Genomic DNA, 18,197 nt, shown 5'->3' with positions numbered 1-18,197 from the left:
CTTGATTCCATTTACTTTGCTGCCTTTCTGCAGGAAAGGTGTAATGATTCCTATCTGAGATTTTGCACTCACTTGTAGGATTTATCTGGAACTCTCATTTTAGATTAATCTAGATAATGTCCCTTTAATAAATTTTAAACTGATGGCTCAAAATATTTGCGGTTATCTTAATATCTGTTACTAAAGCGCTGTTTCTGTTCTCTTTGTATGCTACAGGGCTCTCCCCTTTACCTCCAGTGAAGGAAGTTCAGACCTTTCCACAGCAGCGTGTTCAGCCTAACCTGCCTACCCATTAGTCTCTTACATAATATTCTCATTATCCATCTTTGCCATAAACATTGTAATCCTTTTGCTTCTACATCGCAGGTTCAACAGTGTGACCACTCTCTTGATTCATATACTCACAGCAAAGCCTCCATCTCTCTCATGGATTATAGATCTAAATTGGTAACTATCGCTTGCAATATTTACTAGCAGTTATATTAATTGCTCATGCTGTGTTTTCTGCTTCCGATAAATCTCTCTTGTAGTACTAGCATTTGTATAAGACTCCTTAAGGTCATGGCCTTATCTCCTTTATGAGCTTTATTCTTAGGTCAGCATACATTGGCTGTAAAAAACAAAACAAGACAAAGCCAAACTCATTACTTGATAGAAATCTAATATAGGATTTAATTTAATTCCAAAAAAGTAAAAAATTGGTTTTTTTGGGGGATGACAGAGCACATAAAGGAGTTAATTTTCATAATAGAGTATTGATGTAGATGTGTAGTCTGTGAACTAGAGTATTTTGGACGTAGGTGCACTTCCTAAGACTTTTTAGGGGTGAAAATCCACATGGTATTAACTCATTTGAAAAGAAGTTGCACTGCATGTCAGTGATGTCTCTCATGGATTGCTGCTAAACTGTAAATGTTTGGGATGAAAAAATCATTCAGTTTAGCTACTTTTTTGTTCTTCCCTAGCACATAACTTATAGAATAATTTGCACAACCTTTTAGCATACTTAGAGTTCTCTACAACACTCCTGTCTTGTGTTACTATATGAGCCTTGGCAGATGTGTGATCTGTTCGACTTTAGTGCTACGTATTAACTTTAGCTCTATGTATGTGGGGTTGTTTTCTACTTCAACCTTTGCTTAGCCTCATTATTTCTGCTTTTATTAAATAAATGTGTCTAGTAATTTCCTTTCTTCCTTCCACACTCCTCAGTGCCTATGGATAGCCAGGAGTCTAACAGGCAGAGCTGTGTTTGTCACTGTGCCCATTCTCTCCTTGCCTGCTGTTACCACTTATTCCTTCTGGAAATCAGGAGCAATAAAATTGAAGTAAGAAAAAGGAAGTTTGGACTCTTAAATAAAGGAATGGTTTAGCACCCATAGCTTTGTGAGGCAGTAAATAATATGTCAGGAGAAACAGCCAAGACTCGGTTGGTAAACACGCACAAACTGAGGCAGTAGCACCTGCTGTCATAAGATCTTTGACTCTTAGAAATATAGGGGGGTAGTTTCACCCCCGTCTTCTCATCTGCCTAATAAAAGAAACACGTGTCTGTGAGAGGATGATGATGAAACAGTGCAACAGTCACATTTAAGTTTCCACTGGTCCTATATAACACAAAATGTATGTAGTAAATTTCAGTTTTCGCTTTAAAAATAAAGCAGTGGCAAATATTAAAAGATGTTTTTACTGCTAGAAATACACAGAACTTGTAATGTACAGAATGCATAGGTTCATAATCAGTTGAAACTGCAGACATGTCTTCATGTGTAGTTTCAAAGTGCAAGTTCCATCAGTGTGATGATGTTTCATGGTTACCGGAGGTGACTGACAGCAGACAGGAGACCCTTTTCCAAAGGCAGCTCAGACTTTTTCCTCGCAATGGTGTGAGAGAGAGTGGGACATGGAAATGGCCGTGTCTGTGAAGAAACCCACGTGGAGACACCTCACCTTCCAACATAATGATCCGATTTCTTGGTTCTTGCCTGTGAGCGGATAGAGAACAGCCCTCCATTAGTTTGTAGCCAAAACCATAAGGGCTGGCAACACTTGAAGTTAACCCTAGTTTTTGTTTGTTTGTTTATTTGTTTTTCTTCTGGAAATAAGTGGATGGTGAGTTATACCACTTGATTTCTAGCCAACACCATCAGATTTAGACAGTTCATGTATTGCTTTTCACTGAAGTTGGCTGTAGGCAGTAAATACTGCAGAACAGGGCCAACAGTGACCACTTCCAGGGATTTGTAAGAGCAGTAACACTTTGGTTCGCGTTGCACTGCAAAACAGTTTGATTCTTCACTGTGATGTTGGTCACAAATTAAAGAGCACAGCTGTGTCTATACGACACATTTCAGTGAGTACCGAAAGCAGGGAAGGTTGGTTTCCCACAGAGGTGTCTTACGGTCATAGGCTTCTTTTTAAACCTCATTAGACCAAAACGGAAAATTAAGGCATGGGAGACACTTTCAATCAGGAACGTGTTCTTTGTTGGCTAGTAAGCTCTGATTAAGATTTTATTGCTGTAGAGAATTTGTAGCATCCTCCTCCTCCTATGTGGTTTCTCTGTTTAATAAAAGACGAGCTCACACTGCAGGCTTTTTCCTCAATAGGGAAATAATAAGGTATCTTGTAGCTACATAACTGCCTGTTTTCACAAAAGTAGCTGGAAAAGGATGTGTTTGAGACCTTGCTCCCATGGCTAAAGCATACAGGGAAAAGCGGTTGTCAATATTAATATGCTCTTAGCTACAAAGAAGTGGGATATCCAGGCAAAGAACTAGAAGATGCAAGGTCTCGTACTGAAGTGTTCTCAAGGACAAGCTGATTGGCAGCTTTTTCTTCTCCTGTGTAATGGGTTTTCTGTAATCTAGCTAAATCTCTCCTGTATAGGTGTTTTCTTGAGGATTACTCCAAAATGGAAACACTCATGAGCCTTTCTTGCGTTCTGTGTGCCAGTCATATTGATGTGATCTTCTGCAACAAAACCCCAGTTATTCCACACGTGTTTGTGAAACAGCAGAGATGCTGCTGTGTTTGGATTCATCCTGAGCAAAGAGCGCATGGAGTTGCGTATGTGGGGGTTATGCTGCCGACTAAACGTCCTTTCACCACGGAGGGAATAAAATCCTGTGGGAGCGATGGCTGCGTGAGCTCTTCTGATGAGTTGGACGAGAGCTGCCTGACGCCAGCACATTGTCACCTTGTCCCTCTGCCATTGAGGTTCCACGGGTGCGAAGGACCTGCAGGAGATGGGATTTTCGTGGACCTTTCTCTCAGTAGCATAGCAACAGCCATCGCTTCCCACTGCTCGGTCCCCTCTGCTTGGCTCCCTCAGCTGTGCTGGATCAGGAACTGAACCAACTTTTAAAAACAGGAGAAGTTGTAGGAGGGTTTATTTTTAACTGGGATCTCTGTGTTCTCAGAACCAGCTCTCTGTGTGGTCCTCGGGACTGGCATAACTGGGGAGCACTTGGAGCAGGGGTGGGACAACAAGTGGGGAAGAGGAAGGAAGAGGGGGAGAACTGGGAGAATCACTGGTTCCTGGCTTCAGAATTTGAGCACAAACTCAGGGGCAGCCCTGTGAATGCTTTCAGCCCAAATACTGGTGGAGTACAGCACCAGTAATCATCTGTGGTCAGAGGAGTAATCAGTAATTAGTACTGAACTCCTTTCAGTTTTACTCTACTGACCAGAGCAGGGGAAAGGGAGAAGTCAAATTTAAGCAAGGGGATTGAATTTTCTTTGAAATTTTTGTGCTCTGTCACCATCTCTAATGACTCAGGGAGCCGACCTGGAGCATCCTCAGCGCAGCACCGTACACGTGCAGGCCAGCGAGGGTTGCGCTTCTATGACAACAGCCCCGCGCTCTGTGCAAGTGGCGCTTGATCTTATTTTCTGTGCTGTGCTTCTAACAAAGCTGCTCTAGCTGGCCGCGTTCTGTAATTGCTTTTTTGACTGAGATCTGAAAAGTCGCATTTGTAGCCAGGTGCATGTTTGATTATAGCAATCTTGGGGGGTTAATAGAAGCAGCAGTGTTTCATTTAAAGGATCAGCTTGGAGCGTGTGCACGGATCCTGCAAAGGCAGGATACAAAGAAGATATTAATTTCTGTATGATTAGTGGAATGCTTCTTTGTTAAAGGTCTGCCTCTGAATCTTTAAATGACCAAGATTCAAGTGATGAGGGCATCTCACTTTTTTGAAGCCTCTGTGAGTGGAATGGAGAACTAGAGTTTTTTTTTCCCCCTCTTCTTTAGTAAGCGCACATGTGTTCTCAGGGGCATTTGTGGAAGTTATGTACACGTATGGGGAAGATAAATTACTCAAATGGAGAACTTTTTACTATCTTCCAGGTTGGTGATTGCATAAATCAACTAATCATCTGGATTCATAATTTTTTAAGCTGAGATTTCTAACATGTGCACTGAGGCAGTGAGTACATGGGCCTGAGTGTGTGGGCAAGTCAACTGGATGTTGAATTGTTCATTTTAGAAATTCCTGTTAAGAAGCACAAGGCCTTTTTCTGATGCACTGGTTAGAAGAAAATTTGCGCTTGGGTTTTCTGGAGTGCTGGCAAAGGACTGTAGCCTTTCTGAAGAGCAACTGCAGCTCAGAAGAGCGTATGTCACAATTGTGTTGTATCCTACAGACAATCACTTGTGGGAAGGTTTTACTGGGTTCAGTCCAGCTGTTGGCTATTGAGCTACAGATAAAGTTCTTCAGAAACTGCCCTTGTTAATGCAATCTCTGAACAAGAGGTCTGCTGCACCAGCCCTTTTCTGTGTGAGAAAGTCGCATGTGTTTAGTTGGAGGTAAACCGTCATGCATATTTTATTGAAGTTTAAACTAGGTTGGCTTTGGTTTGTTTCCTCTCTGTTGGGAATTTAAGTTAAACTGACATCCCAAATTAAATTGCCTTTGGACAGTGTTTTGGTTTATAGCTCTTAACTACAGTGCGTTTTGAATTTTTTGTATGTGTGGTTTTTGTTTGTTTGTTTTGTGTGGGTTTTTTTCTATTTTTTTTTTCCCCTCAGTACATGAGTGAAATCCTGTGTGCAGGTGAGACTTGCTAAGAAGGAATATATCTGGACTGGAATATGGTGAGAGTGGACATTGGTGGGAGTTTTGTTCCCAAAGATGCTTATGAATCTGAGCTGAGGAGAAAATTTAATTTATTTCTTTGGATACCAGGGGAAGAAGAGACTTTGGTCTCCACTCAGTGTTTTCTGACACTGCACACAAGTGGCACGTGTCCTGTTTTGGTGGGTGAGTAGCTGCCAATCAGACCTGTGCTCTCATTGCCCCGGTTCGCACAACGCCATGACTGGTTATAAGGTGCTGAGATGTTTGATGTAGGGTAGATTTTAAAACAGCATTAGAGATGAAAAGTGCTTTATGTCTGTTAAAAGGTAAAGTTCCGTTTTTCTCTTCTCTGTGGTAATTTGGTGTGTGTGGTTGTTTTCTGCTCTGTACAAACAGAGATGAAAAGTCAAGTCCTTACCTTCTTGCACGGAGCGTATGAGCTGCGTATGTTAAAGCAGCCAGGGCTTCTCAGAGAATTCCACCCTCCTGATAGTTCGGGTTCCACGGTTACTGTTTGGTCTCTGAATCCAGTGCAGAGTCACAAGAAAAGGAGTGATCTCTGAGGCTGCATCTTCCCCTTCTCAACCCCACTGATGTCCCCAGCTCTCACCTTCCCCATAATCAAAAGGGGTGCTTTGTCCATTCCAAATGCCACCTGCAGCCCCACTGAGCTGTCATGTTTTATCCAGGTGCTGTTTATTTTAATTTCAGTCTTGAGATTAGATACGTGTTGGATAGATTCAAAGTTGTCAGCTGAAATTCCTCATGTTTCATTTTCTCCCATTGCTTTTTTTTTTTTCTTTATCTTTCCTGTAAATCTTGAGGACAGAATTTTTCTAAGGATAAAATGCTGGTGATGCATGTGCTAGAAATGCAGATTTGCTCTAGTAGTCATAAAAGGAATTTTTTAGGTTTACCTGCCTTGGAGGCTGCTAAATGTATTGCACAGTTGGATGCACTGTCAAAGATGTTAGTTCTCGGTTGCGGTACTCCAGTTTATTGGAGCAACAGAAGCAGCACCCTGCCACAGGAGTAAAGAATGCTGTTTCCCCACTAGTGTTTGAACAATCTGCAGTAGCCATCTGTTATTCTTTTAAACACAAAGTGATGCAACAGGTGTATTTCTTGGCTTTGAAAATTTCACTAATACAAGTGAATAATAGAAATTTAAAGCCAGGATTTAAAAGAAGATTTCAAGGCATATTCATCTTTATTTAGCATGTATAGTGGTTATCATATTAGAAAGAAGAGAGATAAGGTAAACATATGGTACATAGTTAATGAAGACAAATGCTGAACTGCTCTTAAATCTGTTCTTTTTCAATGTTTATCATTTTCTCAGATGGCTTCAGTAACAGATGCCAGATACAGGCAGAAGGATACTTCAGATCAAAATTTTGATTACATGTTCAAACTCCTGATCATTGGCAACAGCAGCGTGGGTAAAACATCCTTCCTCTTCAGATACGCCGATGACACTTTCACACCAGCCTTCGTTAGCACAGTAGGAATCGACTTCAAAGTGAAAACAGTTTATAGGAATGACAAGCGGGTGAAACTGCAGATTTGGGTAAGTGCCAGCATTTTCAAAAATGCTTTGTATTAATCACAGAAAAGATAACGATGGTAAAAAATAGCTTGTTTGGAAGTAGATTTTTGGATTATAAATTTTGCGTGGCTGTATCATTTATATCCCTTCAGTAAACCTGAGTAAGTTCTCTCTGTATTGCTGTCTCACTCAACTGGTGGAAGTCCTGATATGGTCTTAAGCAGCTGCTCTACATTCCCAGGAGTCAGTGAGCTATTAAGCTGAAACAAACCCAAAGCGGGTCTGGAGCCCTTTAAGAGCAATTTTTGAGTGAGCACTAGTAGATGAAGAAATTCCATGAGTGGTTAATGAGTGAACTCTAGGTATAGCTTCTACTATCAGCTTATGTCCTGCAAATAAGATACTCATGTCTTCCTGTGACTCACGTGCCTACACAGTGTCCCCAAGCCAGCTTGCTCCGTCCATCCAAGACTGCGCGGGGAGGACACAGGTATCCTTCAAACCACCTCTGCTGATGCTGCTTCTCGGTAAATCAAATGGGAAGAGAATTCATGTAGGTAAGCTGGGGCTCCCTCTGCTCCAACACCCAGTCATGGGGCCTCGTCAGCCTTTTTGAATTACACTATCCTAACTCAGTTAAAAAAAAATAACCCTGATCTGCAGAGTGGAGGACGAAGGCCAAGCAGTTGTCAGTAGCTCATGATGTTCCTTTTTATAGAAAGCAAGTGTTTTCTTTTATTCTACTTGCTGGCAAATGACTCAAACCCTACAGTGTTGAATGCAATTTATCCTGATGGTGCTTAAACCCTTGTGTCCCTGCAAATTACTCATTATGTTTAAAAAACCTAGGCTCAGATTGATGTGTTTTAAAGTACCATGGGGCTCCAGCTGGAATTCCAGTTAGCAATATTCTTCTGTTTTGCATAAAGAGATCTCAAACAGAAGATATGAGGCTAATATTCTCTTAATTTCACAAGAGTGAGTTTACTAACTTGAAGTAGTTGCCTGTGTAGTAGTTTCTCCTACAAGTTCAGCTTAAAGCTTAGACTTGAAGATGAGTTGAAACTGTAGAGCATTTCTACCCAAATCCTGCCCCAGCTAAGAGCACAGTCTTCTAATTGATCTGTGTATGGTTGATTTGTAATTAATCTTTAATTATTGCATTTAAATTCAATACCATAGTAATCACTTTTTTACTTGTTGTGACAATAAATAAAATAAGTAAATTCGTGAGAATCTAAAATGAGAAACTTTTTTTTTAACCACAGCAATATGAGTGATTTTATTTCTGTGTTGCCAGGTACAAGGTACAACCAATTATTTAATAAAAGATCCTTTTCATGTTGCAAAATTCTGGCATTGAAACTAATGCAGATAATCTGACATGAAACTGATTCAATTTAGGGTTTAGGTAATAAGAATGTTTGGACTTCAGGCCCCTTAAGCAACTAGGGTTGTTTTCCATCCAGTTTGTCTTTCTTAATCTTGGAATGTGAAATTCTCTGCTAAGTTATGTAAAAGCAAGACAGGAGGCACCGTGAAATGTTTGTGTTTTTTGCAAAGATACTAGGATTAATATGAATTAGAGCAATAATCTTAATTAGATCTGTTTGAAGTTTTTTTGGGGAAAAAAGGCTTTAATAACGTTAAACTTCTTATGAAAAGAGCTGTCAGGGTGCTATCTATAGGACATGTAATATTGGAGTTACCAACAACACTGCTGATTTAAAACTTATTTTCAATAAAAGTTTCATGTAAACATTTGACAGTTTCCAGAGTGACTTGTGTTCTTTTATTTTTCTGTGCTCCTTGCATGGATCCCTGACGTGACTCATGATTTAAGGACCTTAACAAAAAGATTATGAATAAATATATTAAACCCCCAGTATTTGAACTTGTTTACCTCCTGCCTGTCCTGAAACTAGACTTGTAATTTCCATGTATTCTTCAGGGTACATGTAGCAGCAGTGGAGGCCATTAGCAAACCAAAACTGTGCGTTCCGATCTGTAGGAAGGGTTTTCTTAGCCACGAGTTGTATTCCAATTACTTTTTAAAGTAATTTGCAGCTGCTATTGAGTTTCTGTGAGTGTGGGACCCTGTGTCTTCATTGAACACTTTGCTTTTACTTATTTTGCGCTGATGTTGACATTTTTTTTTTTTTTAATTATGCTCCCCCTACAGTTGATGCGAAGTTTTACCTGAATCAGGTTTAATGTGAAACTGAGTGAAGAAGGAGAAGGTGCAAGTGTTTAAATGACGTCCTTCAAATATCTTTATAAAATCTAGACAGGAGCACTTCTAGGAACCTCTAATGATCTCTGCCCCACGGAGCGAGGTCTCCTTCAGGTCATGGGTGCCTGTGGAGCTCTGAAGGGTGTACAGCTGGGGCAGCCTGTGCGCAAATAACCTGGGTTTGTGTCCTACCAATCTCAAGGGAAAGTTCCGCTGCTGTGCTGTGATCTGGAGAGATTCAGTGATCATTGGGACTTTCTACACTGACTTCTGCCTGTGTTGAGCAGACAAGCAGAATATGTGGGTGTAGAACCCCAGCTACAAAGAGCTCCTTGCGTTTTCTGAAAGCTAAAAAAAAAAAATCAAAGTGCTTCAAGTGCCAAGCGGCTGCACATAGAGACGAACAGCGTCTCGCTGTGTCAGTAAATGTCCTTCTGGCCTGTCTCACAGTAAATATCTCTGGTAGAATTTGGTAGCTTTTTTAAGGTAGAGACCTAGCTGTTGTGTTTCTGCTGAGTTTGAGGAAATCTCTGTTTTGTCAATTGGGATTTGACGAGCTGTCAGGTGTAATGATCAAAAAAAAGTGCTGCTCTGTTCAATGATGTTGATGCCATTAGTGGCCCTCTTGCTTTGTTGGCATTAACACCTCGATCACCAAAATTGGTATTTTAATAAGATTCCTATCAGTTATGCTAGTGACCTAGTAGTCTGGGAAATGATCTGCTTCGAAAAGGCTTGAAAGGAGTATCTCCTGAGTTTGAGAGAAATTTTATTCATGGTGTTTTTAAGGTAGAATAATAGCTCTGCGGATGGAGAACTAAATAGTAAGATAGCCTGGAGAGGAGTTCTGTGAAATAAGGTTTTGTGGGTTTTGTTCTTCATTAAAGAACTCTAAGATCAGTTGGCTGTGTTTTAATTTCAAGTCTTTTCTGTCTTGTTAGGAAAGGTGGTTTTATGTAAATTAAATAAATGACCTTTACTATGAAAGTTCAGTTTGTACTTGGATGAGGTTTGGTAATTTAAACCTTTTTAGTTTAAAATATTCTAATATCTACATAATAGATTAATATATTTACATATTGACATGAATGTAGTTCTCAGATTAGAATTTTTTTATGCCACTGCCATCTGTAATAATACTTTCATATAAAGCAACTCTCCTTATTTGTAAGGAGCTGATTTATAATATCTCCCTGCATGTGGGCTGTACATGTGTGTTATTTCTTCCTTGACCAACAGATTTGTTTTCCCAGAGTTGCTAATTACTGAAGGAAAGCTTTTATATTTGCAGCTAGGTATGGTTTTTTATTATAAATAAATCTCAAAGGTAACATTATTATATTTGTAGCAAATGCACACAGTTAATACTCAGTGCAGCGTTTGAGTTGCCTAGCAGCTAGAGAAGGCCACTTTGTCCAGATCCAGGTGGAAGCAGGGTGAATGAATCAAAGTTGATTTCAGTTTCAGGTGAGAGTGATATGCGATTTCTTTTTTTTCCCCTCCTTCTGTGCATTTGTATGTCTCCCTGTGCTAAGTAATACTGGTGGTGAGTAGCAACAATGGCAGAACTCCTGCGGAACGTAGCGTTGAGGTTAACTGCTGAGGGGCAAACTGGTCCTTCATGCTGGCCCAGCCTAGGTTAGTTCCATGAGATCTTTGGAGAGTAGCACAAATGTACTGATGGAAAATCATTGGCCGTGCTTAGCCCAGAACCCCTCCACACCACACAATATGCGCTTTGTGTGAGGAATTTCATTGCACTTCCATTATACTTTTGTACAGCACCCTATGCAATGGAGTCTCATTTTTGTTGCACGTACTATAAGCATGCATGTGATTAATAATAAACATCATTAAATACAGAATTTGGCAGCTGATGTTACTGTTGAAACTGCTTTCACCTTACTTTTTAAGGGCAAATAGAGGTTAAATTTATCTTCAGGTTAAAAGGCAAAAAGGATGTAATGTTCAGATGGAGACAGCATATTTAGACTGCAGTACGATTTTTCTTTTAAGGTGCTCCTCATCAGATTTAAACTAGTAGGATGAATCTAGCTTTTCCTTTCCCAGTAACAAAAATGTTTCTATGGCTTAACTGCTGAAGCCCGAGGGTCTGAGATTAACTTTGGTGGATGTCTGAAACACGTGTCACAGCTTTCAGGCACAGCTGGGAAGATGGCGCAGAGCAACATTGCTCTGTTTTTGTGCAAAGGTTCTTTACAAACAGTAATATGACAACTGCTAATTATGCTGAGTGGCAGTTACCATTAAAAAAACAAGAAAAAAAGTGTAAACCCAAATAAAACCCAAGCTGCATAGCCATTCAGAAGGCAAATGTGCAGCGTTTTTAAAAGCTTTTTTTATCAGTTGTCGCCTGGATGGCAGGATGTTACTGTGCAGTTTGCCTCATAGGGAAGAGATTCAAAGAAGTAACACTGGTAACTAAGTTAATTCTTTCATTTAAAGGAGGTAAAATTAGAACACTGTCATACTTGATTGTAATTTTTAATGCTAATTGCACACTTAACCAAAAGCTAATTATGCATTTCAGATGAGAGAATCATCTATTCCCTTGGCATCCCATTCCCATCATGTTTTTGCTAAGTTGCTTATAAGCACTGATTTCAAACCTGAATGCTTACAGAAAACTTGTTTCTAAAAAAAAAGATAATAAGAGTTCTGTAATTTAATATATAGATGCAATAGCAATGGATATCTCTAAAGATATAATGGGCCTGGTTCTGCTCAGTAAATTCACAGCTGTTGTGAAATCCTCTGATTTTCTGTTCAAACAAAGAACTAAAATGGACAAAGCCATGATAGCGAAAAGAACAGGTTGGCCCTTGTAAGTGAGGCAGGATTACATCTTATTTGCAGCGCTGAGGGCTTACTAGGTCTCAGGAATAAAAATCATCAGGGGTGAGTGGATTTAAAGCGCCGCTTCTGATGTTAGAACACAATGCAGAATATTTGACTGGAGAAAAAATACGATAACAGTGTCTGTAATTCAATTCCAAGGTCTTGGTTATACCTCGAGTAATAATACTCTTGCTTCAGGAAGAACTTGATGCTCATGCCACTCTGAATGGTCTTTAAAATTAGAGCTGCAAGAGTGATAAAAAAGAGAGAAATAAATACTTAAAAATAAAATCCCGGGTGTTTAGTTATCCCACTCACTATTGAATTTATTTAACAGCCGAATCTTGCTGAGCAGGGCAGTCCTGTGTTTGCAGTTAAACAGTTGACATGGGAGGTTTATTTCTGTTTATAGTTAATCACCTCAATCCCATTGTTATCTCATTAATAACTCAACATTACAGTGAGGGCCAAATTCAATTCAAGTCTAAGCTCTGTTACCGCTGGAATAATTCCTGCTTACAATATTAGATTTAGTCTCCCTTCTAGGTGTATCATCTCTTTCCGTGCTGTGCCTTTGGAGAGTTATCAGGTAAATGGAGCATTTGCCATTGTTTGGTGCATTACAGTAAAATGAAAAGAGTTATGATATTGAATTCAGAGGTACCATGATCTGTCCAAGAGCAGCATATTTGTTTTAGCTGATGATAGTTCAAAGGTCTGGACCTTTTCTAGAGAGAACGGCCAATGTTAACTGGTTGTCCAGTAAAGGAAAAGCGGTACTTGGAAGATGTCAAGGGAAATTCTTCAGCACTTAATCTTTGAAAGGACAAATGAAATGCCGACCTCCTGACCTTTTGCATTTAATGCTTTTTACAGTGGAAATTCAGAACAGGTATTTTGGTACTTTCCAGTAGTCATTTTACATGGAATCTTAGACTCATGTGCCTCAAAATGTTTTCCAGTTGTCCTTGTCGTATCAGAATCACCCTTACTATGATTTTCTTTCAGTGCTGTCTTCTACACAATGACTAGGTATATTCTGTATTTAAATATACTTGGTTACACTGTCATCAGTTATGAGATAATGCGGTGGGCGTAATTTAAGGTTTCTCATGGTATTTGTCTCAAGTGAGCAGGTACTTAAGCTGTGTCTAAGTTTTTGCTCAAATGAGAAAATGTAACTATTTGTTGAGCACATTTATAACTTTAATACATTAGCGTTGTCTACTGCAGTGTCATGTTTATGCAGCACTAATGAGTAGCGTCCTAATGGCTTATTTTAGAGATAAAAACAGGAACCCGAGACCACAAAAATGTTTTTTCAGATATGAGAAATTGTACCCTGTAGCACAACTGGAGTACCTGGAGTTCAGCAGTGGGGACTTTGCCATTTATTTTCTGTTGTCTAGCTATCTAACGTCATCTCGATTCATTAAACAGCGTGAGCTAAGCTCCCAGATGTTGAGCACTGATTTTCTGTATTTCTGTTGGCAAGGGCTGTTTTCAGTCATGTGAAGGGAAGGTCATATAAGGATCTCTAAAGCACTTTTCATATGTTAGAAAGGCAAATGAGTGATGATCCAGCACAGGGAAAATGGTGACATTTTTCCCTTTCTACAACATAAAATCATCTGTCCTTCAGTTTTGCTAATTCTGCTTCTGATCCATTTCTTTGCTAATCATATATCAGATACTCATTGCTTTCCTGCTCATTGATGTTAGAAACTGAAATAGAAGGAGGCAAGAGAGTTTGAAACTTGGGAGGAGCAGGTAAATGAACTATGTTATGTGCTGCTCTGCTTTATTAACCAAAATAACTTCATATGGGGTAAGACTCAAGTGATTAAACTTTGTGTATTACTTAACGAAGGCTCAACAATGGTATTTTCTCAGCCAGATTCTGGCTGGCTCATCACTCTGACAAACTGGTGCAGACATCTGTACCAGTGCGAGAGGGTAAAGTCATGGAGGGAGAATGATATGTGTCGATACATGTGTGCACATATGCTACTGATGTCTATCAGTCATCTCTCTGCTTTTCTTGTAGCCAGCGTGATAAAATGAAAGAGAACATACAGGGAATCTGTGCATAGGATGTTTACCAGGCAGGATATCCACTCTAATGCTGCTTTTGCATGTGCTTATTCAAAGATCCACCTGCTGCTTCGTCTCCTTTGGTCCCTACATCGGTGATAACGCTGTGGCAGTTCTGAAGTCACCAAGTGTTCCAGTGCCATGGTAACTGCATCCCGCTCTGCTGACTGCCAGCGGGCACCCAGCCTTTCCAGGCCTGAAACGAAGCTCTCCCAGTGCCAAATTGTGGTAGACTGGTGTGTCAGCTTTGAGAAGTCCACGGAAAGTCCTTTACCAAGTGGTCTGCAGGTCTCTTTTTATTTTTTTATTTTTAAATTTTTTTTAAGAGAGAAATGATTCCAATCAAATGTGTTTTGGGGTTTTTTTTTTTGCTTTAAAACTGTCCTACAGTATTGAAAGGCTAAAAAATGCATTCCTGTTGGAATTACCACCAAATACTAAATTGCTTCCTTGCTGTGTGTTTCAGCCTCGTGCTGTACACATTTCTGTAAGGCTATGCCACTTTTCCTATGGTTCTCTCTTGGCCTTGTGATTGCTCTTGGTGAAATCAGACAGCACCTTTGTAAACACTTGTGTGTTAACTGTAAGGATAGTTCTCGCAGAGTACTCTTGTAACAGAATTTGAGATAATGGAGCTGTGCATAGAGTGGAAAAGGGCTGGGGAAAAGAGAAGAAGTCAATTTACTTGTTTCCTTTATAGAGAAGAAATATTCTGACTATAAGATAGCACGCTGGTGCATCAATTGATTGGATGGAAATACAATACTGGAAATTTACAGCCAGGCAGGGCTAATTAAGCAATGCATTTTCTATGGCTGTCTTGTCTGAGAGTGGGATGATGCACCTTAACCTTTATGCTTCTCTTAACCTCTCTCAGCCCTTGCTGGGTTGTAAAACTACCAAAACTGTGAAGAAAATCAGACCTCACCTGTTCATGTGTGTGTGCAGTTTCTAAAGAGACAATTTAACTGCTGTTGTTGTCACTTCAGCTACAGTAACCCTGCGGAGGTTAACTGGGGCTGGGTGTGATTAGGGGTATGAAGCCATGTAACATCTTGACAACCTGGTGGACAGTCCAGATAAACAGAATCAACCCTCTCTGGAGTCGTCTCCACTGTCATCAGGTGTAAATACTTCTGTTTGTTCAGTGTTGCTGTGAAATGCAAACTCCTTCAGCTGGAATTCTTTTATACCCACTCTCTGTTCCCTCTTTAGAGGTGTAGCTGACTGAATAGAACACAACAGAGGACAGGGAAACACAATCAAAGCTACTTAAGGGTTGGGAGGGGTGATTAAACTTCCTTTCTGTTACCCTAATTACCACAAGCTGCCTGTCCACTGGGATGCAGCATGGCCGGATTTCCTCCAGCTCCCAATGGGATGGACACAAAGTGCTCGTTTCAGTCCTGCTGCAGGTCTAGTTCATTCCCATCTTATTTCTAAGGTGCCCAAGACTGAAGGCTTGTCACACATTGTTGGGAATGCTGTGCCGTTTCAGAAATCGCTGCTTGCAGGACTGTGGGAACTTGTTTGTGATTGCCAGAGAGCAAGTTCTGTCTGTGTGCAGCTGTTAGAAAGAGAAACTGTAGTGACAATTTAAGGTATAGAAGTTGAAATGCCATTGAGCATTTGGATTTACAGTGTTTTTCTCCCATCTCCAATCCCAAAGACACAGGGCGAATGGTTACTAGAAAAATAAAGAAAGCCTTTATCAAAGGTGTCAAACTCTCTTTTTTTATTTTTATAAATACAGGAGTAGTTACATTTATGTAGTCCTAAAATTACGTTTGGCCCTTTGAAGGCAACCGCGAGGCTGATGCAGCACCCCGTTGAAAATGAGTTTGACACCCCTGCTTTAGACATAATTTTAATATCTTACATTGGTGCAAATTTGAAGGATCTTCAGGACAAGCTTATATCATGTGTAGGGTTTAATGCTGCAGTAACCTGGCCCAGTGCATCCAGCTGCTCAGCAGTATCATAAACACTGAAAGCAGGAAGGTTGTGCTTAGTGCATTGTGGCAGGGGGCTTGCAGCAAGCCTGGTTTAGCTTAAGCTCAGCTTTGTACTGACACAGCTGTGCCGCCTCCACTTCTGGAGCTCACTCTGTCCCTGGAAAGTGAGGGTCTGTGCGGACAACTCCACTGCGCAGCACTGACATGCCCTAAAACCAGCAAGTGGCGTGAAAACTGGCACAAAACTAGAGCAGAACCAAAGCAGGACTGTAAAATAATAAAAAAAAAAGCCCCAATACATTTAATGATTGTGTTGATTATAGTGAAAAGCAAAACTGAAGAAGCAGAGCTCCCAAACGCTGTCTTGCAAGCAGCAAGGAGCAGCCCCGAGCAGAAAACCCAGGGCTTGGGTTCTGCAGGGATGGAACTGCAGTGGCAGAAATGTCCATCTGCACAAACACTGTGTGGATTCCAGCCTTCCTGCCAGGTGGTTGGTGTCTGGCCTCGGCGCTTCCCGAGGCAAGGAAGGTATTTGGCACTTGGCAGAGCTCATCAGCTTGTTTTTATACATCCTTCCTCTCCAAACTCCTTTCCTAGGTTGTTTTCCACAGCATGAAACATGGTGTAAAACACAGAGGGACTTGAATGGGTTGGCACATTATAGGAACTTGGGGCTCCAGATGAACAGTACTTCTATACTGATGCTTATTTCAACTGTTGTGCTGCAGTTGTGTGACAGCTGAAAATCCACACCTGTTTAAGGCTCCTTATCCTAGCTAAAATGGATCTCCTCTTTTAAAAGGATGCCTTTCAGCTTGAAAATAGCATACAAGAAAAGTCACTACTGACAATATATTAAATAAGATAAATTTTTGAGAACTGCTTGGTTCCCTCTTGAGTCTTTGGGGGCTGGAAGTGTAAAATTAATAATTTCCTTTCACTTGTGGTGGTTAGTGGTTTATTTAGGGAAAAGCAAACTCTTCTAAGGGAAGAATCTGCATAAAGCTCTTTCCCCCTGATGTACTTGCTGTTGTTCTGAGTTGCCTGTGCTTGGCTCCGCAGTAGCATGTTCAAAGCTGTGGCCATCACTCTGAAGTCCTGAACGTGTTTGAAATTATTTCATATTCCCTGCTAATATTTTGATGTAAATATGCATAGGGGAGCTACTTATTATTCTGTAAAGAGATTGCAAGAAATCTAAAGGGAACAAATTCAGCACAAATCATCCACACCATTTTCATGGCAAAACTGTGATTTCACCTAAATCTGGAAATGCTCTTGGTCTTCCGTATATTTACTCTTTTAACAGGAAATTTCACCCCAAATCAGTGGTACTTGCAGAATCTGGCTGTAAGTCCGACACGACAGCATCTTCGCATTGCTGTGTTGTTGGCTCCGTTGCCAGAAATCCTCCCCAGGCGGTGGGGGACTGGGAAGCACCACAGCTCCAGTTCCATGTCAAAACCTGGGGTTGCTAAGTGATGGCAAGGTAGTTGCCTGGCATACTGTTTACAGTGCTGAAACGGGAGGAAACAAATAGCTTTATTTTCCACTGACTGCGTACGAGGTGTTTGTTCGCTCTGGCACTGGAAGTATCAAACCTCAGCAGCTCTTTTACTCCAGCTGGGATCTTCAGAGTATTAAAGTTCCTGGAATGGCAGCCATTTATCCTGCCTCATAATGTGCCCTCCAAACTTAAACTTATAAGATTATGTTACCATACAACTGCGAGAGAGTCAGCGAGGTCAGTTTGATGATTAAAAAAACCCAGACTTTTTTTTTTTTTTGAAACAAACAAACAAACTTTTAAATCACCTAATACAAAGGCAGAAAGCGGTGGTGCTTGTTTGTTGGTTCTGATGTTAGAATCTGTGCAATGTGGCCCTCTTTTTTTTTCCTGCTTTTTCTAAACTGTAGTCTATATGTCTGAGCAGCATTGCAGCATTGATTTCATTTTTTGATATATTTTTTGTGAAGGAAGGTGAGAATAAATCCAGGCTATCATATTTGCTGGCTACTCTGGGACTCTTACTAAGAAATACGAGAAGCAGGAGATAGTTCACCTCTAATTTGTATACTTATTTTATGGATATATAAAAAAAAGTGATAAAGATTTAATTGCCCTCATGCCACAGGTGAGTCATGTGTGTTCCGCTAAAATCTGTCTGCTCAATAAAGTATTTGTTCAAAATAAACTCTCAGAGGGAGATGCTGAGTGACTTTTTCAGTCATGACTCATTGGATCTCCATTTTTTTTAAGTGAAAAGATTCCCAAGACATGTTAATTTGAAGACCTCATCTATTAAATTCTTGATTAATAACAATAAGATTGTCAGTTTGACAATGTGTCAAGGCTTGAGGGATTTGTATCGCTGATGTTCTCTTTTCAGAAAAGGAGAGATAGTTTGTTTTTTTACCAGAGGTGG

At 40.3% G+C, this 18,197-nt stretch overlaps 1 protein-coding gene across 1 annotated transcript in view; it reads left to right on the top strand.

The window, feature by feature from the left end:
• Positions 1-426: 426 nt before the first annotated feature.
• The window catches only part of RAB3B (RAB3B, member RAS oncogene family), a gene marked incomplete at both ends in the record, with an annotated part of 49,109 nt that continues 31,338 nt past the window's right edge, over positions 427-18,197 (top strand). The window contains 2 exons of the mRNA XM_080348793.1: positions 427-447; positions 6,424-6,651. Of these exons, the coding sequence (XP_080204919.1) occupies positions 427-447; positions 6,424-6,651 (249 nt within the window). The remainder of the gene's footprint in view (positions 448-6,423; positions 6,652-18,197) is intronic.

This window comes from Nesoenas mayeri (genome assembly GCF_963082525.1).
Source record: "Nesoenas mayeri genome assembly, chromosome: 8".
Classification (NCBI taxonomy): Eukaryota; Metazoa; Chordata; class Aves; order Columbiformes; family Columbidae; genus Nesoenas; species Nesoenas mayeri.
The sequence above is the reverse complement of the archived record's forward strand: the minus strand, read 5'-3'. Positions and strand labels throughout refer to the sequence as shown.